This window comes from Peromyscus eremicus, chromosome 17, assembly GCF_949786415.1.
Source record: "Peromyscus eremicus chromosome 17, PerEre_H2_v1, whole genome shotgun sequence".
NCBI classification, from domain to species: Eukaryota; Metazoa; Chordata; class Mammalia; order Rodentia; family Cricetidae; genus Peromyscus; species Peromyscus eremicus.
Genome location: NC_081433.1, coordinates 36,188,621 through 36,215,468, shown reverse-complemented (window position 1 = coordinate 36,215,468; position 26,848 = coordinate 36,188,621). Strand labels below are relative to the sequence as shown.

Below are 26,848 nucleotides of genomic sequence, written 5' to 3'. Positions count from 1 at the left end.
CCATAGTTCCTAACACTGTGTACTTAGTGGCTATGAGCTCTTGACTTAAAACCTCTGCTGGGACACAGAGTGAGTTCCAGGAAAGGCACAAATCTACACAGAGAAACCCTGTCTTAAAAAACAAAAACAAAAACAAAAACAAACCCAAAAAACCCAAACCTATGCTTTCAGCTACAGTGTTTTATTTTGCTGGGGGAAGCTAGAAACTTTGGAGGGGGGAAAGAGCTTCAAAACACTATGAACAGCAGGGGGCAGCAAGTCTACTAAACAAATAGGAAAACAAGCTTTTTACCTTCACCTCGCCTTGTAATTAAAGAAAACCTCTAACAAATGGATAGACTGCATTCTCCTTTGTAGAGATACATTTCTATAATAGAATCCAGGGAAAAGGAGCCTATGTCTATCATTCAGCTACAAAACTTAAAATAGCAATTTCCTGTTATTAAATTTATTTATTTATAGGTACACATTTATAACAACATTTATATAGTTGTAAAATTTATTAAATCTTGCTATTTCACAGAGCTTCAGTCTATAGTCACAGCGAGCAACCTGCTAGAATCTGCACAAACAGTGACAAGTCATCCTGCGTGATTCTGGGGTGTAGTGCATGGTGCACACTTGAGCAGAGCCTTTGTTTTCTAGGCTGGGTGTGGAGGCACACACTTGCAATTGCACGTACTCAGGAAACAGGGGCAAGAGGATGGTGAGTCTGAAATCAGCCTGGACTACATAGCAAGACCTTGCCTCAAAAGAACATAAGACAAAACAACATAACCTTCAAAATAACCCTCAACAAATTCCTCCCCCCCCCAAAAAAAAGGCTACACCAGACCTAGAACTGTCTCTTTGCTGTGGCTGACCTATTGAGTTCCTTTAGTTATAATCTAATGTGTTCTGTAGCAATCTGGAGCTACCTCTAAAGGACATAGAAACACTACAACGTCCAGTGACGCATGCAGACAGTCAGATAACTGGAGCATAGGCAGACGAACAATGTCACTACTCCATCATTTCCCTCACGTCAGGGAAACTCTTCTTCGTCCCCAGCGAATATGAACACCTAGGAATCCACTCAACGGCAGTTACCTCCCAGTGTGAGTCTCACACTGGCAGAAGAGAGCTGATGAATATCTTGTTTTACTCCTGTCCGTTTTACAAACCAGATCTCTGGTGTGAGAGGAAGTGCCTCAGATACGCTAAAACCCGAGCTTACATGTGATTGTCCTTAAAAGGCTCCCCAGAATGTGTCATTTAATTTAAAAAGTTTTCCCAGCTTAAAAGTCTTTAGATGCTTTTGAGGCCAGAGAAACTCTCCTGCTTTTCAGTCTTCTCATTGAGTACACATTCTCTGTATGATCCTAAACACACTGGAGAACCCATGAGTTCGTTCTCGTAAATGCTCATTGGCTTTTAAGCATCAAGTCATGGTTTGCTATGCCTTCTATTTATTTTGTTTTCAGAGCAAATACTATTGCATAATGGGATAATTCTTCATGGATCAAACCATCAGATAAAACTTCTCAAACTTTTATGCTTTAATTCTTGGGTAGCAATTTTTGTTGATATACCATATTCATTGGAGGTTTACATTGTATTTCAACTCATCCAATGTATATTCCTTTCTGCTATTATTATTATTATATGTAAGCACAGCTAATATATGAAAGGTAACAATGTTTTTGCAGATTTTTTATTTTATTAAGCATAAAACAATTAACATGGCTTATCTACAAGTGTATCCAATTCAGATGATTGCTAATGATTTTATTAATATGATCCCAGGAGAGTTGCTATGCTTGTCATATGGAATCTGAATACTGGAAATATAGTCTAATCTGTGGGTCAGATCAGCTAAAGACAAATTTCTGAGGATTGCAAGCCTTTTTATGGATCAGACATTAGGCCCATTTAGTCAGCACTGAAATTTATAATTAAATGAATATTTGATTATGATTATTTGATTATTTAATGAACTTATGAGCTTCAAAGAAATACATTTACTTTTTTTCTTCCTGTTAAAGCCCATTAATAGATGGATATGCTCTCAGTTCCTGAGGATGAACGCAATCTTTTTTTTGTCAGGGTTTGAGAATTTCTGTTTGGGCAGACATGTTCCCTTTGCTTCCTTCATACCTCATGGAATCATGAACGCTGAACTAGAGTTATTGGTGACTTCCATCTGTGTCTTGATGGAGACTCACCGGGCCTCATAGATAGATTCAGTCTCTCACCAATTTTACCCATCAACTGCAAAGGTAACACTAGGTCACATTTACTTAGTCACTCAAGGAGTTATTTACTGCATGCCAGGTATTAGGTTAGGTATGGAGGACAGATAAATGCTGAGTCAGACATGGTACCTGCTTTTAAGGAACCTAAAGCATATAGTGAGGAACCCAGGCAAGTGAACAGGCATGTGCAAGTGAACAGGCAAAGTGGGATATCCTGCATGTATCCAGCAAGGAGAGATACAAAGCCACCGCTGAGGGTGAAGAAGCCCCTAAGGAAAGTGTACCTCTGACAAAGCGGGGTGTGTGCATGCAGCTTTCCACAAAAAGAAAAGAGAGGTGGTGAGGAATCCTTCCCTGGAAGGAAGAACAAACCATGCCAAGGTCTGATGAGAGGGGACCGAAAGCCTTTTGTGTAGCTGGCAGGGAGTGAAACCACAGGATTTGGGTAGGTTTTATTTGTTGTTGTTCTTTGGTTTTTGTAAATTATATCAGAAGAGTTGGATTTTGTTCCAGGGACAAGAGAGAGTCAGGAGGCTTTTTAAAAATTATCTGGAGACTGGATTCACTAACCAGGGAAATGAACGTGTCATGGCAACACAGACAACAGACAGTTGCCGACTAGAAGGAATACTTGGTCATGACATTTCTCCCTGTGGGTAGGAGAGTGAGGGGGATCCAGGAAAATAGGGATGCTGACAGAATTCTCTGGGAACTGAAGGGAACAGTACAGAATTGCCTAGCTGTCTATATAATTTTCAAAAATTAGAACTGAAAAGAACAAAGGGGTGTTCTCAAAATACCTCCAAGTAAAAAGACAGAAGATGCATTCATAAGACCTTGAAATCCATCTGGTGTTACGTCACTTTTACCTAGCATGCCCACTCTCTTTTTCCTACAGCCTGAGCCTTCAAGACACCTAGCTGGTCTCTCAAATATCATTGCTCAATTTGCCCACCCCCCTTTTTAAAATTTAAAGTGGGATGAATTGAGGGTTGATAAAAAAAAAAAAAGGTAATAGTCTCACCCTATAAAAACGATAATTTAACAAGGCTTGCCCAAATTATATCTTTGATTCTCTCATATCATTTGTCACAACACTGTCTTCCAACAAAATGGTTTAGGAGGGATAAAAATATAATCCTTCCATTCTCATTTCCTTCCAAGCTACTAGTTTCTTCCACTCATCTTTTCCTGTGGCTGAAGAGATTTATCCAACAGCAGAATCTCTGGTCACACCCATTGTCCTGATGTCCCCATCTCCTTAGGCCAGTTAAGAATAGTTTCTCTGAACCCAGCTCTGGGGTAGAGGAAGGTAAGTACCACTAACTTACTATAAGTTAGCCACTAATTATACTATACTCTAAAACAATCAAATTATGGTGTGGTGACTGCTTGCTAATGGCTTCCTGCTCCGAGGAGCCAGCACAGCAGTGAAGGACACTAAACCAAAGTTTGCCTAGGCTGAACTGGTTCAAGCGCATGCCAGCTATGTGGCCATGTGGCATTCAGTTGATGCTGTGTCAGTCTCGATCTGTGAAATAGGAGGTTGGTGCATCTGCTTCATAGGGTTGTTGGGAACACTACATAAGATAAAGGAATTATTACTACTTCTAGAGCCTGGCATGCAGTAGGTACCCACTTACAGATGCCGTCATTGCTATCACTGTTGTTAGTACTTTAAAACAAAGAGCCTTCAAAGCTTTCAGTGACAGTGAGGGGCCCCCATAAATGAGCTCTCATGGGGAGAATTCTTCAGATATGCTTCTGTTTTAGCCATTAAAAGGTTTCTTATCTTCAGTCATATCATCACTCCAAGAGCCTCAAAAATCATTAAAGCTTCTCTATTATAATTTAATATGAGATTCATTATTTTGTGATTTGCTTTTTCAGAATTAATATTGTATTCCATTGAATTTTGGTTTGGAAATTTCACTGTCTTGATATTTAGTTAGACAAATTTAGTGAATGGGTTATAATCTAGAGCCGAGAATCAATAATCTTCCTGCTGTTTCAGTTTCTCTGTTGCAATCTTATCACGCAAAGAAAATTTTGAATTATTTGAAGAATAGCAGTTGAATTATGTGATTGGAAGATTTTTGAACATACTTCTCAAGAACACAAAGACAGGGTTTCAGAATCAAGGACACTTGTGTTGGGCGTGGTAAGGTCACAGGCTGCCCAACTAAATCTCAGGGCTGACCTTTCAGTCTCTGTGTTAGTGTGATGCTCTGGACCACTGGAGGAACACACAAGGAAACACCAATAGGGTTTATCTGGAAGCAAGTTTGGACATACAGAGGAGCTGCTGGGTTTTAAAGAGGTCTTGAGAATACTGAGCTCTGAGGCAGAAACAAGGGAAGCAAAAATGATGGGCGAGAGGACCCAGAGAGCAGAGGGCCATGGAGGAAGCTGCTGTTAGCTTTAGCAGAGGCAAGCAGTCCTTTCTGTGTTCATACATCGTTTAGTTTGTGTATGACCAAAGTAAACAAAAAGAAGACTATAAAGAGAAATACAATCTTGATCCATTAAAGTGGTAATCAATCAGGAAGCTTGAGGCTTGGTGACCTGAGAGGGATTTAATAAAAACCAATTAAACAGCTTGTTATAGAAAGTGTGTTTGGGAAATTTTCCTCTTAAGTGAAAGAAATAATAAGAAACCAATATAGAAGTCAAGGTATTCATCTGCCCTGGGTCTGGACATCAGGTATATGGATTCATGATTTTTCACACAGGCAAGCTAGAATAGCAATTAAGTATTTCATGTATAAGTGCTGTGATTAGGCACAGTTAGCTATATGCTATTGATAATGAGTCCTGCATAGATACACTACTATTCAGAGACAAGGTACACAAATCATGATTAAGAATAAATGCAATTCCTCAATAATAAAAAAAAATGGGGGTAAAATTCAGGTTTACTTGGGAACACTAGAGGCCTATACTTTTGACCAATGACAAGTGCTTACGGGTCTTTCATGCTGCAGAATGGACGACTTCCCAGGCTCATATTCAAAAATACTCCTTGGTTCCGATCGGAATTTTCTGGTGTCCACCTTTCTGTCTGGAGGGTCCCAGTCATGCCTGTAAATGAACAGCAAACCATGTGTTGAAACAATTTGTGTGCATAAAACACCTGTGAAATACCACCCACAGTCAATTTCCAAGGTTAATTTTAACATTATTTATTGAGTGTGTGTGTGTGTGTGTGTGTGTGTGTGTGTACATGAGTGCATGCACACAGGAGAAAAACTTTTGGGAGTCAGTACTTTCCTTTCACCACGGGTTCTGGGGATTGAATGTAGCTCTTCAGGCTTAAGCAGCAAGCAATTTTTCTTGCTGAGCCATCTCTCCTACCCTGAGAGCCTACAGCAAATGAACCAAAACCAAACCAATACAACTAAAACATCTCTCTGGTTGAAAATTTATGAAAAATAACACATATGCTTAACTTTAATAAATAAATGGCTTATATTAAACTATCCCTTTTAGATCATTTTTCCTTCTATTTTGACCTCTGTGACTATGGTTGTAAAAACTCACAGAAGAGGTTTGTAGACATACGAAGAGTGACATGTTGCTAGACCCTTGGGTTCCTAATTACAGCTGTGTGTGTCTGAGTTTAAAATAAGTGGCAGTATGCTCTGCAAAGCTTTGTCAGTTAACTACCTGGTGGCCTGGCTTCCTTGATCCAGGGGGACAAGGAGGAATGCACATATCATGTTTGATCTTCTTTCTTGTAAACGGCATCTGAGTGCATGTGTGAGAATTACAGCTGCATCTCTTGGGCTGGCATGCATAGGGATAAGCAGAGTGGTGTGGGGGACCCCTTGGTGTGAGCCTTGAAACACACCAACCCCCCCACAACCCTGCCCTCGGGAACGGATTGCTTCCTTGCATTGATACCACTGAGAGTCTGGCAAGGGCTCTTGACAAGTGCATTTTCACAGTAAGACTAAGAACATCAAGCTCTTCCGGGCAGCTAGAACTAAATCAGAAAACTTCCTTTGGAGAGCAGGAAGGGTTATTAAATACCTATTTACTTATATTTGAGAAACAGGAGTTTTTGATCTTTTGAGTTAGGGAATTCCGATTCCTATGGAATAGAGTGAAATTCCTTCTCCACAGAATGGTGGACACAGACAGAAGTGCTCTAGGAGAGAAAATGAGAACCAAGTCCTAGGTGTAGAGCCAGTCAACAAGCTCTATCTGGTAGAGCCCTCACACCTTCCCATTTCAGTTTTCATATCCATGTGAAGCTGTGTCCTGTTTGCTGTTTGAGCAATAGAGCAATAACTAAGACAGTATTATCATAGAAAATACTTTAAAAACCAGTAATATAAAACTCAGTAATAATAAACACCCTTTCCATTACTGCTTATTAATTACCAGTAGACATAGCATAGGATGTGTCTTTAGGGGAAGCTGAAGTTGGATCTTGGCTTGGACACTATACAAATAGAGCAAGTTATTGTAATCTTCTAACCTGTTTCTTTTTCTGTAATATAGAACATGTCCCATTGGGTTGCTATCAGAATAAAATGGTGTAATACAAGGAAGTGCTTAGCACAGTGTTTGCCTCATAATGAGCTGTCAGGAAAGATTACCAATAACTAGGACTATTAGCTGCAGTCCTCCTAACATAACACAATTGAAATGTGTTCATAAAAGTTTATTTGGGTGTGAATAGCATATTTAAAAATATTTCAGTGGAGAAATGAAAATTAGAAGCAGTTAAAATAACTGGTGGAGTGAGTCACAGGCACTTGTTAAAATGCCTTATTTATGATTTAAGAATATTTCTCTTGGTTTCTAAAAGATAACTTAAAAGACCTGAAATTTCAAATCTGTGCAAATGAAAAATTAACTGCTTAGTTTCTCTTGAATGTGGGGCAGCAAAGGGAATCCCTGCCCATTACTTCCAGTTATTTTATTTAATTTTATATGTTTTTATTTTGAGACATAATGCTAGTGTGCAGCTCAGTTCTGGCTTGGAAGTTAGGTAGCTCCAAGTGGTCTTGAATTCCTGCCTCGTTTTGATGAAGACTGAGATTACATGAATGATGTAACACACTCTACCCCATTTCAGCTCAGAATTAGAATTGGACCCAGAGTCCAGTGTATGTGGAGCAAGTCACTATCACCGAGACTCATCACCAAGGCTTGTGAACACAGTGTGTGTGTGTGTGTGTGTGTGTGTGTGTGTGTGTGTGTGTGTGTACATGTTTTGTTGTTGTTTGTAGTACTCGGACAAATGCTCTACTTATGAACTCCATCTGTGGCCTCTTTATTTCTTATATGCACTTATTGAACAGAAAATAGAGTTTGTGTCCCTGATACATCAAATTTAATTTAGAGCATTATGAGAACACGATCAAGACTTCCTTGAGAGTGTCCAGCACAATCTCAGTAGTGATGCTCAATATGGGCTAATATAATAAGTCTTGGCATATATTTGCTCCACAATGCTGGGCTGATTCTTCACTGAGTGCCATTATGGGTTGGTTTTTATCCTAAGAGAAGCCATTTTGGGGGGGAAGGAGCCTTACTTTTCTGTTGAAGACTGATCTCTTGGTCGTGGTGGAACATGTGGGGGAGCCACTGGGGAGGGCGCCTCCTTAAAAGCATCTGTACCATTGTCTGAGTGGCTTTTGGATAGAGGTCTGTAGGTCTGGGTCTTCGCAGCAGGGTGAGACTGAGCATTGTAGGGTGAGTTGTACAGACCTACCATGAAAAAGAGAAAAACCAACAAAACAAGCAAATAACTTAAAAGATGCATTAAGGCTATGTTGGGCTATGCAAAACAGCCAATGGTTTTGAAAAATTATCAATAAGCATATTCATAATGTGTACATTAGAGGTGGTATATTGTTTATTAACTTGTCAACATTAATTTATGAATTATCACTTATTAGATATCAATTTGTCTTGCATGTAAGGACTGATTATAGTAAATTATCCATTATTGTAGGATTAATGAAAATTGAGGCTAGTTAGTAAAAATAAACTTACAGGTACTCAGCAAGGTTTCTTCCCAATCACAGAAACTAACACCTTGGGTAAACTTTCAGAGGAAGATTAAAATAGCAGCTAGTACTTTGTAATACTGGTGTACATAAGACAGTTGATGTGTTAATTGCAATCCACCAAATACAGAACATGCTGTATGCATGAGGTGCAGCTCCCACATGGGTCAGGGGAGTGTAAACCCTCCTGAACAAGCTGATGCAAGATGATGTATGATTGAAAAAGAGTTTGTGGTAGTTAGTAAAATCCAATGGAGAAGGACATAGTAAAAAATTAAAGGATGTTTGAAGATGATGAGTGAGACACAGACTATATTATGGATCTCATGGGACTAGAGTTGGGCTTGAAGGATTAGTTTTGGTGGCAGGAATAACATGCAAGACACAAAGCTGTGGGTTGTTAGGAAGAAGAGGGTGGTCATAGGCGTTTTGCTGGCTGACTGAATGATAGAACTCCCTGGGCTCCCGGGTAACACAACTAAACATCAGCTTATTAGTTACCAGTGAGATGGACCCATTTCAATATTTAGAAGTCTGTAAAAATTCAGAGTTTCTCAGAGTCTCAATCTTGGCCTAAGTTTATCTCTGCTTGACTGTTCCTCTTGTGTGCATTTGTTTCCTTGAGAAGTAACACTCAACAACACCTGCTCTGAAGTGTGTCCGGATCAACTCCATAGTCAGACTTGAACTTGTGAGGTTTATCAAGGAGGTGAGTTTGGTGGAGCAGGGCAGGATGGGAGTATTTATCTTAATGGACTTCCTGAAGTAATATGGGGATACAGAATCTAACTCGGAGATCACCAGCTTGATTTTTTTTTTAAACCATTTTCTTTCGAGTTGAACAGCAAACTTACCCAGTTAAAGGGCTGGTTGCTGGTCATCAGGTTTTAGGGAGGGGAGAGTCTCACTGAGTTTTCTTTTAGGGTGGCGAGTGGACCCTAAATAAAGGCACAATCCTGGGCCTATGGCTCGGTTGGGTATAATCTCTCGATGTGATATTTAGGAAAAACTGATAGAAGGGGACATATTTTCGGTGTCCTTCACACGAGTATGAAGACCACTCCACAAGAAACCGGCACATTCAAATACAAGTGGGAATGCCCAGAGCTGAAGTCATTCCATTGTGAGCATTGGCAACTCTGAGTCAGAAATGTGGTCTGGCCAAGAAGGAGGTTTTCACATCTTTCAATGAATGGTTCCATTTTGGAGCAAAAGCCTGGACATGGTCGTAAAACACTTTGCTTGACTTGTTTTGGGGGAACAGTATCTGAGAGGTCTTATGCAATGATAATCGGTCTTTCTGCTGATAAAAAGATCTTTCTTTTTGTTGTGTAACCAGGTCACAGTCTGTTCTTTCACCCTGTCCCTTCACACTGGTTAAACATTCCTGAAGCTGAGGATAAACCAACAGCCGGCGGGGGGTGGGGGTGGGTGGGGGGAATGGATGACGCAGAACAGTGTTAGTTCCCATTTCCAGGGGGAAAGGATCAATCTTTTGTTAGACATGCTCTGAGAAAGGAAGTGAGGCATCCTCCTCCTCACAGGGACTGACAACATGGGGTGGTAATGGGATGACGAGGGCTGGGGCTCTTCCCGACAGTGGAGTGTGACCAGTCATGGCAAGCGAGGAAAGCCGTCCTACCTGCATTGTATGTATAAGGAGTATTATACATGTCTGAGTCCTCATCTAGAAAATGAAACATAAACATGATAATCCAGACTCTGCCACCTTGTCGCCAAGACAGCAGGTCAGAAAAATGACAGAAACACACCAGCAGAAAAAAGCAATGTTTTTTTTCTTTCTTCTAGCATATAACAGCACTTTGCATTTCCAAATATTGCACCCCAGCCTCTGCAGAGTGAGTTTCTTGTCTATAAAGTAATGTACCTTTCTGCCCTGGTCACACACGCAAAACTGGTCCCTTGTCCTCACTTCCCTAGGCAGATTCTGTGTCCGCCGCATCCTAATTTTCCTTAAGCGTTTTTAAGGTCTCTTGTCAACTATACTGAGTGGGGATCAGGAGAAGCCACTCCAGTCCCGCTTGTAGTAAGAAACAGACATGGGCAGACAGGTGTAGCAGTGGGTCTAGATGTGCACAATACCCCAGTGTGGGTGTAGACAGAGATGGGCAGAGGGCTAAGACCAGAACATCTGGTAACTTCCAAAGCACATCTCGTAGGAGGCTTCTTGAGAGCTCACAGTTAATGCAGAGGCATACATCTGTGATTTAGGCGTAAAAGGAGAATAGGAGACATGCTGAAAAGAAGGGACCATCACGTTTGCTGGGGTCTTGATGTTTTTGTGTGAAGAAAGAAGAAAGTCTATACAAAAGTTGAGTATATGTCCTTCAATCCAAGCACTCGATAAAACAAAACAAAACAAAAAAAACCAGAAGAACATACATACCCGGCTTGTGTACCATGTGAATTTGTTTGAACATTGTCTTGTACCAGTCCTTCGGCCGGTCCACTGTCTGTCAAAGAGAACATCCAAGAATGATCAACCCTATCTGTTAGGTTTGGACTTAAGGCTTCTCAGGCCATGCTTCACCTGCTGTAGACTCTCTCTTTACCCTCACTGCTGCTATGAAAAAAATGGCAGACATCCTACTGTGACTGTCTGTGAGTCTATAATCCTCACTGCCCCCAAAGTGGTTTTACCCAACACCCCAAGTAATCAGGGGCTACAGGTGGCACATTCTGAATGATGGACCCACATTATCAAAGGTTCTAATCTTTCCCCTTTCCCCTGCTACTAAGTATCTGAGACACCTTGACTACAAGCACGTGCTATAGGTCACTCACCAGCTGTATGGCATGGGCCTGCCGTTGCTCCCTGAAGCCTTTAGCCTTGTGGGCCTGACCTGTCTTCAGAACCTCTACAATGCTGATGTCTAGTTATGATGTCATAACTCTTATAATAAATCTGCCTCAGTCCCAGACCCACAATCTGAGACTTTACACTCTCAAGTCAACACCCCCGGGGAAAGTCTTCACTGCTAATATTTGATATTTCCAACAGTAGATTTGCATTTCTGCTCTGACTTGATGGCAGTTCCAGCAATTTATCTTGTTATTTATGCAGTTTGTAAGTGGAGTATCTCATATTGACTGAATTGGAACATTCTGTGTTATGGTTTTATTTATTCAATTCAGCTGTGCCCAGTTGTACATAGCCAATATTTGATGAAACATCAGCTCCTTTTCATTATTATTATTATTGTTGTTGTTGTTGTTGTTAAGTGTATATGTCTGAAGCAAGGATTCCATATGTATCCTAAACTGGCCTTTAACTCATGATCTGTCTACCATGTGCTAAGATTACATGGATGTACCACGGGCAGCTTATTTCTCTCTCTCTCTCTCTCTCTCTCTCTGTGTGTGTGTGTGTGTGTGTGTGTGTGTGTGTGTAGGACAGAGGTCAATCTCAGATGTTGTTCCTCAGAAGCGATCCTGTTTTTTGATAGGGTTTCTCTCTGGGACCTGGGACTTACCAATGAGGGTGGGCAGCCCCAGGGATCCTGCTGTGCCCACCCTCCAGTTCTGGGATTACAAGTGTGTGCCACCATGCCTGGCTTTTTATGTGGGTGCTGGGCATGGAACTCAGGTCCCCATGCTTGCCCAGCAGACATTTAACAGATGATTTCCCTAGTCCTTCTCATTATTCTTAAAATTTTCTATTGAGTGTTCTGTGAAGACATTTAAAAATTTAATGAGGGCATATTTTTGACTCAAGCAGTAGATATTCTGATCAGCTTCAATGAAGACCAAATTAGCATTTACTAGTCTAAGTGACTAAGATACTGAATGTATCAGACAATGCACAGTCATAGAGCGCATATATAAAAGTGTGGCTATGAGTTCAAAACTTCTATGACAAGACATTGGAGTATGTACAACTTTTGCCTTGCTAATTTATAAACCATGTGATGGTAGGCATTCCTTATACGTGCCAGGCTTTAGGTGTGATAGGAGCAGCAGGTTACAGTACAAATAGGAACTTAATGTCCAACTATTAAACATCATTCAAATCTTTGAGCCTTTAGTTACTACTTAATGCTTTCTAGAAACAGGAATATAAGAAACTTTCGTATCTCTTCTTTTCTTTGGGTGTATGGGGGGCATATGCATGTGTGTACAGGTGCACATGCCCATGTGAGCATGCAGCCTTGTTCTCTTGAGTCAGGGTCTCTCACGATGTGTGTCAGGGGGCTTAGGATAGTCCTTCCACTAGAACAAATCTCAGTAACTACACACAGCAGGGGAGCTCCAACATCTGTGGAGTGCAGTACTGGGCAAACCTAGCGTATCAGATGCAACTCTGTCTCACAGGTTGTGAAAACATACATTCTTTATTCTAACTGTAGCACAACAATCTTTGCTCAGCAAGATTTTCATCTCAACTATATCAGAGCTAGTTGAGCCAGAAGTTAACCATTCTGTGCACAGGCAACTTAAAAAGCATCAGGTTTTCTGAGGTCATTGCCCTGATTTAAAAGATTGGTTAGGTTATGGTGTGTTTGGACAATGTCCCTGGGAAGTCTGCTCTTTTCTGAGGAGAAATCCTGGGGTGGGGGGCTCTGTTGGGGGAGGAGAAGCTGTGGTTGGGTCTGGATGTAATGTATGAGAGCAGAATGAAAAAAAATTGGTTAGGACTTGTAAGAATGGAAACTGTTTGCTATTTTATACTCTGATTTTTTTTATCTATGTGGTCATTGAATTTTTCACCTAGAAACTGTTAGGCAGTATTTACATTTATTTTGACTCTGGAAGTAGACAATTCTGACAGTCACTAGAGATGTGGGAACCACATATGCATCGTAGGCTTCTTCTGCAATGGGGGCTTGAGGGTGTCGTTGATTAACTGTATGGCCAAATGATGGGAACTGGTGTCGGGGGTTATCTACAAAGAGGCAGGAATCTGCTGCTTGCTGGCTCAAACAGAATACTGGAACATGAGGGTTGGGGCTGAAGTCAGTAAGGTGCCTGCCATGTGAGTATGGCAACCTGGGTTCCTATTTTTAGTGTCTGTGTGAAAAGCTGGGCATGGCAGTGGGCTCCTGTAACACCAGCACTAAGGACACAGAAATGCTGTGGGATGTATGGCAAATGTGTTGCTAATTAATCAATAAAACACTGATTGGCCGTTGGCTAGGCAGGAAGTATAGGCGGGGCAAGGAGGAGAATAAAGCTGGGAAGTGGAAGGCTGAGTCAGAGAGACACTGCCAGCCGCCACGATGACAAACAGCTTGTGAAGATGCCGGTAAGCCACGAGCCATGTGGCAAGGTATAGATTAAAGGAAATGGATTAATTTAAGCTATAAGAACAGTTAGCAAGAAGCCTGCCACGGCCATACAGTTTGAAAGCAACATAAGTCTCTGTGTTTACTTGGTCGGGTCTGAGGCTGTGGGACTGGCAGGTGAAAGAGATTTGCCCTGACTGTGGGCCAGGCAGGAAAACTCCAGCTACACAGAAACAGCTCTGGCTTTGGTGAGAAAGCCCGTCCAGCCATTGAGGAATACACCCAGGTTTGACCTCTAGCCTCTCCATGCCCACATACGTGCACACACGCAAAATACTTGAACATATATCTTTAGGAACCATCTATTTTTCTGAAGGCAGTTTTCTCTTTCACTAAGCTTTATTCCTATTCTACCTTTATGCTACTAGAGCAGCAACAACAGAAGTAACACACAGCTGTGTGTGAAAACAGTTTTCTCACTGTACCTGGACACAGCCAATGGGGACAGGGAGGCCGAAAAAGGAAGTTGTGTCGCTGTATATGGCCATGCACCGTGACAGACAGCATTGTTGTCTGCACTTGCCAGAGGGCCTATATCAGGCAGGATCTCACAGTTATGCCATCTGTTAGCTTTATATGGTGAGTACAGAGAAGCCAGGAGATGCCCAGTCAGCTGGCAGAGAGACTCGGAAGCTGGCAAAGCAGAGACTTGCAACCTCAGTGTGCCTTTCTGAAAGAAGGGTTGTGAGCTCTTCCGTTCCTTTAGCCAGTGCCGTTTTGGAGCATGTCATGTCTCACATTGAGATTATGAATGCAGAAGTCCATACTCGGGAAGTTTACCTTTGGATGTGTCCTTCAAAAGCATTTTGCGTAAGACTACCTAACTCCTGGGACTCTACTATGCAGCTATCATCCATGGTCTTATCAGAATAGGCTTCGACTTTCATCTTCTTCTAGTCATGAAACATCAGCACTGTATACTAACTTAATGTGCAGACATTAAAAAACAGACATATTTTCTACGTATAACACAACAATCCTATTCTACCTTTGCCCCGATAGCTCTAAAATAGCCAGACAACTGTTATATTTGGATTAGAAGAAATAAATACTGCATGTCACTTAGCTAGCCAGGTTTCTTACACAGTCTCATGGGCTCTGAGCCCTGGAGATTTTTGTTACTGTTTTTAAGACTATGGCAGTAAAAGGCTGATGTAGACATCCTAGTCACAGGAGAAGAGGCACTTGGTAAAACTTTCTCCCTTCACCACAAACACTCAAAAGTAGTGAGTACTCAGTTATTGTTTTCAACAGTTTCTGGACCACTTTACAATACCTTGTTACCATGGTAACAGTTATCTAAGGATACCCCGACACAGCACATTTGAGGCAGTGCTGGTTTTAATGTACATACTGAGCAGGAAGCTGAGGCAAGTTGAGTCTGATAATCATTACCTTCTACACAAACGAGGAAAGGAAATAATCTTGGATATTCTTGGCCCAGGGGATGGCAGGATTCAACATTTATAAATACAGGTCTATACTTGGATGTGTGATTCGTAAGGCTGCAAAGTAGTAAACATGAACAGGATCCCTCTTATAAAGTTTTAAAGGTCTGAGCAAGTTCCACGGAAAAAAACAGGGTTCCTTTTAAGGAACTTCTGCAGTGGCTAATAATTCACTTTCAATTTCTTATAAGGGAAATTAGCACCACATGCTTAGTGGATATATGTGGTTGCTTATCATTTGGCATGCTTTTTATTTAGCAGCAGACAATATAAACTTTTAATATTAATTGCGTTTTATTTATCATCTCCAACATCTTAGATTTTTCCTCAAAAACCTAACAAAACAAAGACTTGTGAGTCAAACATTACAGATTAAAAAATCGGTAGGTTAAAAAGAATGGGTCACATTAATGTGGTCCATTTTTACACATCATTTACTAACTTAAAAACACATCTATCGGTTTTCAGATGGAATCTTTCAGACAGGATCTGCAACTGGACACACAGAAAGCAACAAGCTCTTAGGTTTTGTGTATACTGTGTCTCAAGGACTAACAGGCAAAATCCATGACACCATCCCTGTCTGAGTCATTAGCCCGTCATTAGCATGGGAAAATTCAATTTTAGTCATTTTGAGTCAGAAATTCTGAAAGGCAAACACTGTCAAAACACTGCCATCAGAAACATACAGCTGTCATAAAACGGAGCGGCTTAGTCACAAGCCCTGGGATTTTTCCTGTCACTTAAATACGACCATCATCATTCCAACACAGACTTTTCAAGCTCTATTAGTTACATGCAACATCCTTAACAATCTGAAAAGTCTAAATCCCAAGTGCATGCTATACAGATATACTTTTTTTTTGGCTTCAGCTACGATACCAATGCCAAGAATAATCAATTCTGAACTCACGTCTGTATGTAAAACATGATCATTGCAAACTCAAAGACGGCTCCTCCTTCATCTTCGGTCGTTTTCAAAGGTTTCCTGTCTCACCACTGCGTCTGTCCTGATACCCTTTGCGTTCTTTTGCTGGGTCCCTCACTGTCCCCGGCTCCCTGTGTTTCCATTCAGGGGAAGCTGCTCTTAGCAGTGTCTTCTCAGCCCTTGACGAGGGTACACAGGCCACGTTTATGTAGCTAGAGCTCCCTCCTCTCATCCCCACCAAATTCACCTGTAAAGACGCCGTGGCTCTCATCCTGGCTTCCCGGTCTTCCTCCTCTGCTACCACAGACCTCCTCTGGCAGTGGATGTGGTCAGCACACAGCTGCCTGCCTAGGCTCTGCTGCTGCTGCTGCTGCGGAGCGTTGCCAGAAAGGGCTGCCCCGGCACACTGAGTAACGCTTTGGCAGAGTTTAAAGACTTAAAAAAAAAATGCCCTCAACACGTGGACTTATCACCCAGGGAGCTCTCAGCAGCCTCAGCTGAGAGGGACATGCAAATGTTCCTGCTTTTTCACAGACAGCTTTTCCTTCCCATGATATTACCTCCCTTTACTGCAATCATCTCACCTCCCAAGTCCCAGTTCACAGTTTCCCATCCCCTGGTGTGAACTCACATCCATTTCAAGAAACAAATCACTTGCCTTTTTTACAGCGCATGTGGGAATTGGATGCTGTGAAAGGACTCACTCACTTCACCCCCTTTCCCCTTTTTCTCTCTAGGCTTTACCTCTCCTTGATAGAAAGTTAAAAACAGAGTGTTATTATTTAACAAACCCACATTTTCATGATTTTACATTCAAACGGAGAGACAAGATTGCGTAGCTGTCTTCACTCCCCAATTTTCTCCCTCTGCCACACAGCGTGGTATTCATGGGAGCGCTGAAGGCTCAGAGGACAGTCCTCATGATATAAGACCTTAGGAATGCACAGCAGCATGCACAATCCATCCTTTGTGGTGCTCATGTGCAGACCCAGAAAGACGCACATACTGGCATGGCTTACCGTCCTAATGGCCGTGGGGATGCCGGACTCGTCCACAGGGCCGATCCCCGGGTAATGCGGGGCTTTGATCACTGTTACCCTCTTCTCTTCCTCTGAGGATCTGTAGAGTGGGATGGAGCCTCCCATGGTGCCATCCAGAGACTGGGCATGCTGGGAATATGCCTCTGCAGAATCTGTGTGGAAAATACAGTGACACGGAGCACACCGGATGCACAGACTATAAATTAATGGTGCCTCTTGTACCTTGATTGCCCAACCATCATAAGATCCACATTTCCACCTCTGTGCCTTTTCACATATTTACCCCATCTCCTTCAAAAGTGGGTATTACATATATGTATGGATCAAGACCTCACCGTTTTACAGCGAAGGGTGAGAGGAAGAATATTTGCTGAATGATAAGTGCAACCATGTTGAGAAGAAATCTTAGAGGGATGGGATGGGGGAGGGAGACAAGAGTCACCTTTATAGATGAGGGGGCAGAAGCTGAAAGAAACCTAGTAACTTGACTCAGGTCGTTAGTCACACATGATTCTTGTGAAGCTGCTGACTGCCTTTTGAGGGAGTAATGAGAGGTAATTTCAGCGAGGCACTAGGATATTTATCCAAAGAAATGATTCCGTAAAAATAAATGGAAAATGAAAGTCAGTTAATTTTTTTTTAGATCTAGACATACACTAGCAAGTGAAGGCTTGTGGGTAAATAAGTGATTTTGAATTTTATTTAATATTGTTGGTTTTATGGTAAAAACACCCATGCCATAGCTTTTTATCCTTTGAGACTGACAATTAATTATTGTCTTAAGGATTAAAGTTACAGGAGGCTTATTAAATTTCCATCTTCATGTTAATGTTATGAACTTCTGGAATAATTTCAGTCACATCATACAAAAGTGATATGACTTCTGCTGTTTTGAAATTTCAGAACTTGGTGAGCAGAACTGAGTCTTCATTTAGGCTCTGTGTGACCTGCTTTAGCTGGTCTGTCTCTGGGCTCTTAAGATAGTATTTGTTGATTATATTCATAGGTGTGTGTAGGGTTCATTTTTGTACACATACATAATTTATAATTAAAATTTATATCATGTATAGATAGTATAATGAACTTTTATACCATACATATAAATGTATTTTTTCATGAAGATGTTGTATAAAGCATTATAAATAAGCATTTTAAGACTTTGACTTATTTTCACATAGGTATTTAGCATTATGTTCTCTCTAGGCTGATATCCATTGTATCATTATAACTGTTATAATTAAGGCCATTTCCAATTTAGTTTGCAACAGAAAAGCATTTTGAGACATTTTTTGAATTGAATGGATGAGTCTGGAAATGGAATTACTTCATGTGTCATTGATTAGTCATACAAATCCTGTGTTCCCAAGCTATTCTAAATGAAGTCACAGTGTGTTATTTCACCCTGGTTGACTTTTTAATTCCTCAGACCCCTTGATGTGATAGCCACAATGCTAGACTTTTGTCAGCAATCAAGGTTTTCTGAACAGAAAGGATGTGCCACAGTCCTAGCCTAAGAAACAGCATCAAGTCTGTCTTCACACAGAGTTCATGGGACGGTACAAATACTCAGCTTGTTCAATGCAAGCCAGATCTTTTTATATTTCTCTTATATGGCTCACAAACTGTTATGTTTCCAATCCTTTGTCTTTGACGAAATCTAAAGCTCACCTAGGGCAGAGTAGAACTGTAAATTCCGCTCTCATCATTGCCTTGGCCAGTTGGAATGTGTTCAATGTTTATACAGGAAATTTCTTTCCATGTTAAACAGTTTATGTGTTAAATCTACTCACCGGTTAGGTCTAAAGTCAAAGCCTGTCTATACTTGAGTATTTATATAGAATGGGGAAAACTGTTCACTAAGACAGGCAATGGGATAAAGAGTCTATTTAATGAATATTTAGTAAAATGTTATGGCTGAAATAATTTAGGAAGTTGCATTTTCATGTATAATAAAGCATAATTACATTACAAAATCTTGAAATAGTGGAGTCTCTTATAAAACTGAGCTGTGGACTGGTTGTCAAAGAGAGAGATTTGGCACAAGCAAGCTCTTCTTTCTTACACTCTAAAAGGAGATCATTACAAGCTTCACAAATGGCTCCCAGGAGTAGCATTAGAAAAGGCACAAGTATATCTAGACTCCTCTTTAACGAGTCCCATGACTATATTTAAAACCTTATAGAAGTTTTGTTGACCATAGAAGCTGAGTTCTACCATGAGTGGGCTTGAGATCCACGGAAAGTGTTCTTTAGTAAACTTGTGGTGTATTTGTTTAGTTCAGAGTCAATGTACGAAGAAGAGGGAAAGGGGTCTGCTACCAACTACAGAATGGCATACAGTTCTGTGTTCTAGATTTTTCTCTCCGTTACTGACCTGTAGTGGCTGCAAGATGGGCCCTCTCTCTTTTTGAGAGGTTTGTGTAGGTATGCTCTCCTTAGCATCCTTTCTGCTCTGTAGTTCTGAAAACTTTCTAGGTTCTCAATATCATGGAAACATTTTCAACCTAACTTCACATAATGGTTCAATTTGGTAACATTTTTCACACAACATTTTGGAATTTTTACATTGAATTTTTAGCAACAAAGAAATAGTTGTAACATTATTTTTAAACTATGCTAATATATTTTGCTACGTAAGAATGTTTCTATCTTTGTGTAGCTCAGGACTTTTCCAGGAGGCTCTAAAGGGTTCACAAGACCCACAAAATTATATGCTTAAAGTTTTGAAATGAGCTTTTATATGTTCATTGTTTATATAAAAACATGTAAAATCTATTTATATGTTAGGTCTAAAGTCAAGGCCAGTCTATACTTGAATATTTATATTTTTTATTTGGTAGAACAGGGAAAACTGTGTTCATGAAGCAAGCAATGGGAAAGAGAGTCACAGTTAATGATTATTTAGGAAATAATCATTTTTATTGGAGGAGGACTATAACAAAATTTTTTAAATTAAATTTATATATTTTATTTTATGTAAGAGTGCTTTGTTTATGTGTATGTATGTATACCACATGTGTGCTCGGTGTCCTTAGAGGTCAGAAGAGGGTGTCAGATCCCTTGAGACTGGAGTCGCAGATGATTGCAAACCATCATTTGGGTGTTGGGAATTGAGCCTGGGTCTTCCGGAAGAGCAACAAATGATCTTAACCACTGAGCCATCTCCTCAGAACCAAGGACTATATGTCTTTGCCTAATTCTTAATCTCTAAAGGGTTAAGAACTTGTCTCTATAAATTGTAGAATTTTCATTGAAACCTGTTTGATAGTTTATGACAGTGTGATCCAGGACTTCACTGTGTTACTGTACTCTATCCCATCTCACACTGTTTTCATTGTCAAACAATTTTTCTACAGCCTAACTAAAGAACTAAAGAAGTTCTTCCATGAAGGAACGAGCCACCTCAATAGAAAAGTGCTACATTAGTGTTTTCTGGGTCCTACAAGCTCCCCCTTCTCTCACTAGGCATTTTTCTGTTCTTTCTACCCCATCACTTAAATGTCAACTAGCATTTTCCAGGCTTAGCTACAGATGGAATTATTACCTCCAAATAGCAAGGGACCTCTTTTCTACAATATGTGCCCTTCCTCCCAACTTAGGGTCGCCAGAGAGAGTGGTGTTGGTCACTCCTACCTCAACTTTGCTACCTTATATTTTTCTCTTGTGATAGATAGTTGTCACATGAAAGTGGTCGTGGAAATCATGACTGCGGTACTTACCCAGCGATCTGCCATGCTGCATGATAATGCTGGAGTTGAGTGAGGCTGGAAGGGAGTATGCAGAAGGGGAAAATGGCCTTTGATAGTAACTCACTGGACTCACAGCGCCACCAGAGTTGCCATTGATGGTTATCTGGCTCTGGGAAAAGCACATGGACCCTGTTATAATACATGGTTCTCTGTAAACATCACCCCTTTAAGTGACAGCAGGCATTTCCAACTATAGGTCAGTAATCACCGACAAGGCTATTATTTATTTTGAAAACTGTTGTCAGAGGGCCAAAGTACTTTTTTTTATTTTCAGTTTTCTCCATCTTATCCTTTATTTGTTATTCTTTTATATTATCAGAGGGCATGGGAAGTGGTTAAGTGAGAGCAGTCAGCCAGCGGGCACAGCACTCTGCCTTTAGAGGTGCCACCAACAGGGGTCACTGCGGAGCAAATGGGGAGGATGACTGAGCTCTCACAACCTGGCCTGAAGTAGTCACAACTCCCTCACATTGTTTTGCTTGGTGGATTTGAAATGAATGCTCTCTGACAGGAGGGGAGGGGCTGGTTCACAACTCAGTCAGAACACCCTCTAATGAATCCGTGTTTCCAAAACAAGGTGACTAACACAGAAGGCAAGTGGTTGGACTTATGAGTCATGAAATGACCTATTCTAGCAGTCACATACCTGGTTAGAGCATTGTAAAGATGTTAAAACACTGGCTTCTCCCTACTTCAACTTTACTTGGCATTCTGATTTCCTAATAAGTTGAGTTACTTGTTTACATCTGAATATTTTCTATGTCTAAGGCTACCCGAAGCTTCTCCTTGAGACAGCCACACATGTGCTTCTTTTGTAGTTGTTAAAACATGCAACTTGGCATTGATGACCTAGTAGATAGCCAGAGGACACATGTTGTGACTGAGTTGAATCAGCTGAGATCAGAGAAGTTGAGCTCAGGACTATCTTTACACAGTCCTCAGTTCATAGTCCATTGAGCATTATGCAAACTGAATAATGCATGCAAATGAGATAAAACATTAGTAAGAATATTTAGTTAAAACATCAATATGGATAAGTACATACAGACATGCATATGCACAGACATAGAGACTCATAACTTACAAAATTTTCTACTATTTTTTAACAAAATAAACTTCAATTATGTAAGTATGAAACATAGCAGGTGAGTGGGTGTATATTTATGACCTCACTCTAAGATGATTATGCTTTCAAATGATCCAGAAGGAAGCTAATTTATTTAAAAGTCTTATCACATCAGTCCTAAAATCAATAAATATTCAATTATAAGGATTATACTCAAATATTTCTTTAAGCTATTAGAAAAATTCTCTTATTTCGTGACCAGCCACATGTTAAGGACCCTTTGAATTGGACATTTAAGCATGTGTAAAGCACAGGATGGACCAGTACTTCAGAGCTTTTACGTAACTCTGCTGAACAACCTACAAATATTTTTTTGTCTTTTTCTAAATCAACTTTGATGTGGTATGATAATTAATATAAAAACAATATTTTTTTATTAAACACTAAGGTTTTTTTTAGTACAGTTGAGTATCCCTTATCAAAATTCTTAGGGGCAGAAGTATTTCAAACTTGACACAGTTTTGGATGTGAGATGTTGATAAATACATATGACATATCTTTTGGGAGGGATGGGTCTCAAGTCTAAACATGAAATTAGTTTATTTTCATAGACAATTTATACATATAGTCTGAAGGTAATTTTATAAAACATTATCAGTGTACTTGAGTTTTTTTTTTAACTTATATATTTTAGGTATATGGGTACTTTGTCTGGATGTATGTCTGCACACCAGAAGAGGGCATCAGATCCTATTACAGGTGGTTGTGAGCTGCCACGTGGGTGCTGGGAATTGAATGCAGGTCCCTCTGCAAAAGCAGTCAATGCTCTTAACCACTGAACCATTTCTCCAGTTCCTGAGGGTTTTTTTAATCACACATAAAGTCAGGTGTGGACTTTTAAACTTACAATGTCATGCCAATGCTTAAAATGTTTCAAATTTTGAAAAATTTTAGAATTTGGATATTTGGATTAGGGATATTATATAGGGATGTCAAACCTATATAATACTTAGGAAATGTGAATTAACTTGATGGCTTCAATAGCACCAATTAGAGATAAAAGAATAAACATTGAAAGCAGATTTTTTTTTGTCATATTAAGTTAAATACCTTATGGAAAAGTCAGGTGCAATAAACTGATAATTGGGACTAGTTTCAGTTACAGGCACCTCTGACAGTGTACAAGATTTTATATATTATATATAAGACACATAAGTGAGGATCCAAAAGCGCCTTAACTAAGGAAACCTTTTTTGTTGAATGTCCTGATAAAATTCCTTAAAGTTGTTAAAAAGATGTTAAAAACAAAACAAAACAAAACAAACCCTTTTTCTAAAACATAGGACATACCTCAGGCAGGTGGCTGATCATCTGTGGCTAGGGGTTTGGTTGGGTTATTCCCAGAAAACAAATTTTATATCCGGCCACTTGATGAATACTAAGTCACCCCAATACCTCAAACAACTGCAAATAGAGGTATTTTTTAAAAATTTTCTGTAGTTGTAGAACTTAAAAAAAAATATGGCTTGTGGCATTTCTCTGTGCATGCAAATTAAAGTTTTATGTCTTGACAGTATGTAGCAACTATAGAGCACAGATATATTTTCCCTTTGACAGGACCTATCAGGAGTTTATGATGGTAATAATTTCAGAAAGTTTTCTCTCTCTCTGCTCAAAGTTGTAGATGGTCAAAATTGTACATCCTTCAATGGAAGTCACAATGTCCTCGTTATCAGTGACTGAGAATCTACGTATAAAAATTAGCAGCATTTTAGCCATTCATTAGCCACTGATGAGTGATGGAATGAAATGACAGACATTATTTCAATGATATCATATATCTGAGAACTATTCATATATTGCCTAAAGGAAAGAAAAATTGTTGAGATATAAAAGACAAAAATGTTTCCATGAATTTCAAAACTGGGATGGCTGAGGAAAAGCATTTCAAAGCAACTTCAGGCTAAATTTCTGTAAGATGGGCTAAGATGGTTTCTATCATCTACTCCCACAGTGACAGGAGTGCTCATCAGAGGTGTCAGGCATCAAACAGCTACCCACTACAAAGAACAATTAGTCTATGCAGGCAGAATCACTCCCGGGAGAAAGACAGTGCACAAACTATTAACCCGGGACACAGTGATATGAGTCTTAGAGGAAGGGTCATGTTCCAGGAATTAATGGTAAGTGACAATATTTGAAACATTTTGGACTTTCTCTATAACTTAACCATAATGGATGATGATAATCTACTTATTTACATTTCTGATACAGGGCCTTATAAGTAAACTACTTTATAGCTTATGAGCCACAGAAAAGCAGTAAATCGGAAGTAGATCATTTACAGTTACCATAGATAGCACCTGTGTGTGAGAAGGGAATACCAGTAAAAATTTTGCACCAAGTGGGCTTAATGAGGATGACTCTGATAGCTTCCCCTAGCAGATGGTATAGAGTCGGTTCACTAATCAACACCTATGCAAATAAAAATGTTCAGATAGCAAACAAGTGCAGTCCTGAAAAAAAATGGCGGAGGCAAAGGAAGGAAGAATAATTACATGTGTGGCAGCAGGGGTTGCTAAGGTGATGCCATCTGTCACAGCAGATCTCTGACCCCAAGCTGGGGATGGTGTCTCAGAGCAGTCAGGAGTGTCAGAGTTTCCCAGGTGAAGTTCAGCCAGAAGGGCTGTGGAGGACTCACTCTCAGATTGGGAGGAGTGCTCGCTCAGGGAAGAGTCTGTCCTGAGAGAGCCTGTGGCGTGGTTGTGTATAAGGCTGTTACTGGCTAGGACAGGATGTGCATATAAACAAAGGCCCTGGGTTGAAGGCAGGCAGGAAGGCTCCAGATCATCATCAGGTGGTGGTGGTGGGCTGGAGCCACTGCCTGGTGAAAAAGCGGGGTGGTGAAAAGTGATCACAGACAGGCGTGATGAAGAGGCATCTGGCATACTTCCTCTGTGTGTCTGTGAAGCATTTACCTCCAACACACGGGCAGTTAAGCGCTGACTTTCAAGCTGAGTTTGAGGGAGAAGAATAAGAAGAGGCAGTAGAAATCATTCAAATTATAAAGAACTTTACACCGAGACAGAGAAGGTGGATCGTTGTTGGCTTAATGTGCAAACACTGAGGAAATACATTCACACGGATTAGGTGGCCAACACACAGTATGGGAAAAAGCATGGAAGCGTGAAGAACATGAATCCAGTGCATTTGGAAAAAAGGCCCTTGTTCCGATAATAGTGCAGTGCAAGCTTGGGAAGGGTGAGAAAGCCTTGACAGGACGGAACTTCCTTCTCAGAAGTTTTCATGTTTTGTCCTAGCGACAATGAAATGCTATCAAGTTGTCTGCTCCTTGGCAGAATTTGTCTTTCAAGAAAAATCTTGGAGCCCAGTTCTTCCTATTGCTTCTCCACTGTCAAAATAATTCTCCAATATAAACCTATTTGTCTTATTTTTTCCTGACTTAGTGTTTAAGTTGATCAAACTAAAAACAACTACATGGAGGGGTGTGTGGCTTCTGTTCACTTTCTACTCACCAAATCTGTTCATTGGTTCACTATGAAATACGAAAACAACTGTACCTTTAAACACGCTAGCAGTGTTAGCAGTGGGGCTGGTGTGCAAAAATAAATGAAAACAGCATCAGCTACTGACAGTGGTTAGAGTGGCCCTGGGTTAGTTGGGGCTATTGTTGGCACCAGGTCTCAAGAAAGGAGAAAGAAACTGAAGGGGAAATAAAAAGTTTAAGAACTCGAAACCTGCATGAAACCCAAGAGTTTAAACACCAGGAAAGAACCACCCCAGCAAGGAGAGAAAAGATGCACATCAAAAGTTTTTGTTGGCATCTGTTATACCCTTGATGATGTCAGATGTGATGATGAGCATCCAACTCAATGAATGAACAAGTAAAATGGAAGCATTTGAATCATTTTCCTGGTTACCTAGAGGACATTTTCTTTTCTTTCTTTTGTTGTATGGAGTGTCTGAGGATATAAAATGGCTACAAATACTATGGGATACTAGCACAAAGGTAAGGGAATGAACAGGACTATATAAACTCTTAGATACTGCCTAGTGAAGATTTTTAATGGCACCAGTTGCTATTCATCACCAACTATAATTTTCCAAATAGCTGATGTCATGTAGCCTGTTAGTCTTATTAAGGTCATATTTTTCTATCACTTTTAATTAAATACTGAAAAGTCCACTATTTTAAAAGGTTGGGTCATGGATCACTTAGGAATTTGCTGAAAACTATTTTTTCTTAGAAAAATATACTCATTCATATATGCATAAACTTTTACATAAATCTAAGGACTCATGGATATGCTAAAGTACATTCCTAACTGAAAAAAAAATTAATTAGAGAAAAATCCAAGGAGGGATTGGAAAACATAGTTTTTCATTCTAGTTTTAAGCTTAATGATGTTATTGTTTGAGCAGATCCACTTAAAATGTGGCTTTTAAAGCTGTGTATGCTTTAAAAAAATCTCTCTAGATTTACCTGATAGAAATCTTTGTTACCATGACTTTAAAAATTTCAATAGGAATTTATCGTCTGTATTAGTTGATGTTTGCAATTATAAATTTTATGGGAGGTAAAGTATGATATATAACTATAATCATTTTTATTTAATGCATTAAGTTTTTCTTCAGGTCTGAAGGAATTCAGTCTTAAGCAGTCATTGAAAAGTGCCAATAAAGCTGTCTAATAGAAAGCAGTTCCCCTAGGACAGTTTGCATAGATCATGATTGTTTCACTTTTTCCTCCATGCCGAGTGACAATCCATGATAAATAAGGGAAATCACAAAAAGTCCTTAAGTTGCCCATTCAAACAAGACCATTTTCCCTTTAAGATGGGAAAGACTTTGACTCTCACAGAGTTGACTTGTTCATGTCTTTCAACCTGATGCATCAAAAGCTGAAGCATGTTCTCCCTGACACGGTCCTGGGTAATCTCACCATGACTGTTTCTATGCACTCTCATACATGGAGGTGTTCGTCACACATTATTTATCCTTCCAAAGAGAATGACCACGGAAAACAGAACTATTTTC

The 26,848-nt window shown here is 40.1% G+C and overlaps 1 protein-coding gene across 16 annotated transcripts in view; it reads right to left on the bottom strand.

The window, feature by feature from the left end:
• Nucleotides 1-26,848, bottom strand: part of Sorbs2 (sorbin and SH3 domain containing 2) — a 194,703-nt gene that overhangs the window by 44,755 nt on the left and 123,100 nt on the right. For 8 of the 16 annotated variants that reach the window (XM_059244801.1, XM_059244809.1, XM_059244805.1 and 5 more), the window contains 6 exons: nt 20,695-20,833; nt 16,956-17,128; nt 10,665-10,731; nt 9,900-9,944; nt 7,781-7,955; nt 5,201-5,315 (listed from right to left, as the gene is read on the bottom strand). In XM_059244801.1, the coding sequence (XP_059100784.1) occupies nt 5,201-5,315; nt 7,781-7,955; nt 9,900-9,944; nt 10,665-10,731; nt 16,956-17,128; nt 20,695-20,833 (714 nt within the window). Of the gene's footprint in view, nt 1-5,200; nt 5,316-7,780; nt 7,956-9,899; nt 9,945-10,664; nt 10,732-16,183; nt 16,299-16,955; nt 17,129-20,694; nt 20,834-26,848 lie in introns of those variants that run through there. The other 8 variants (XM_059244816.1, XM_059244807.1, XM_059244811.1 and 5 more) reach the window with 3 other exon arrangements.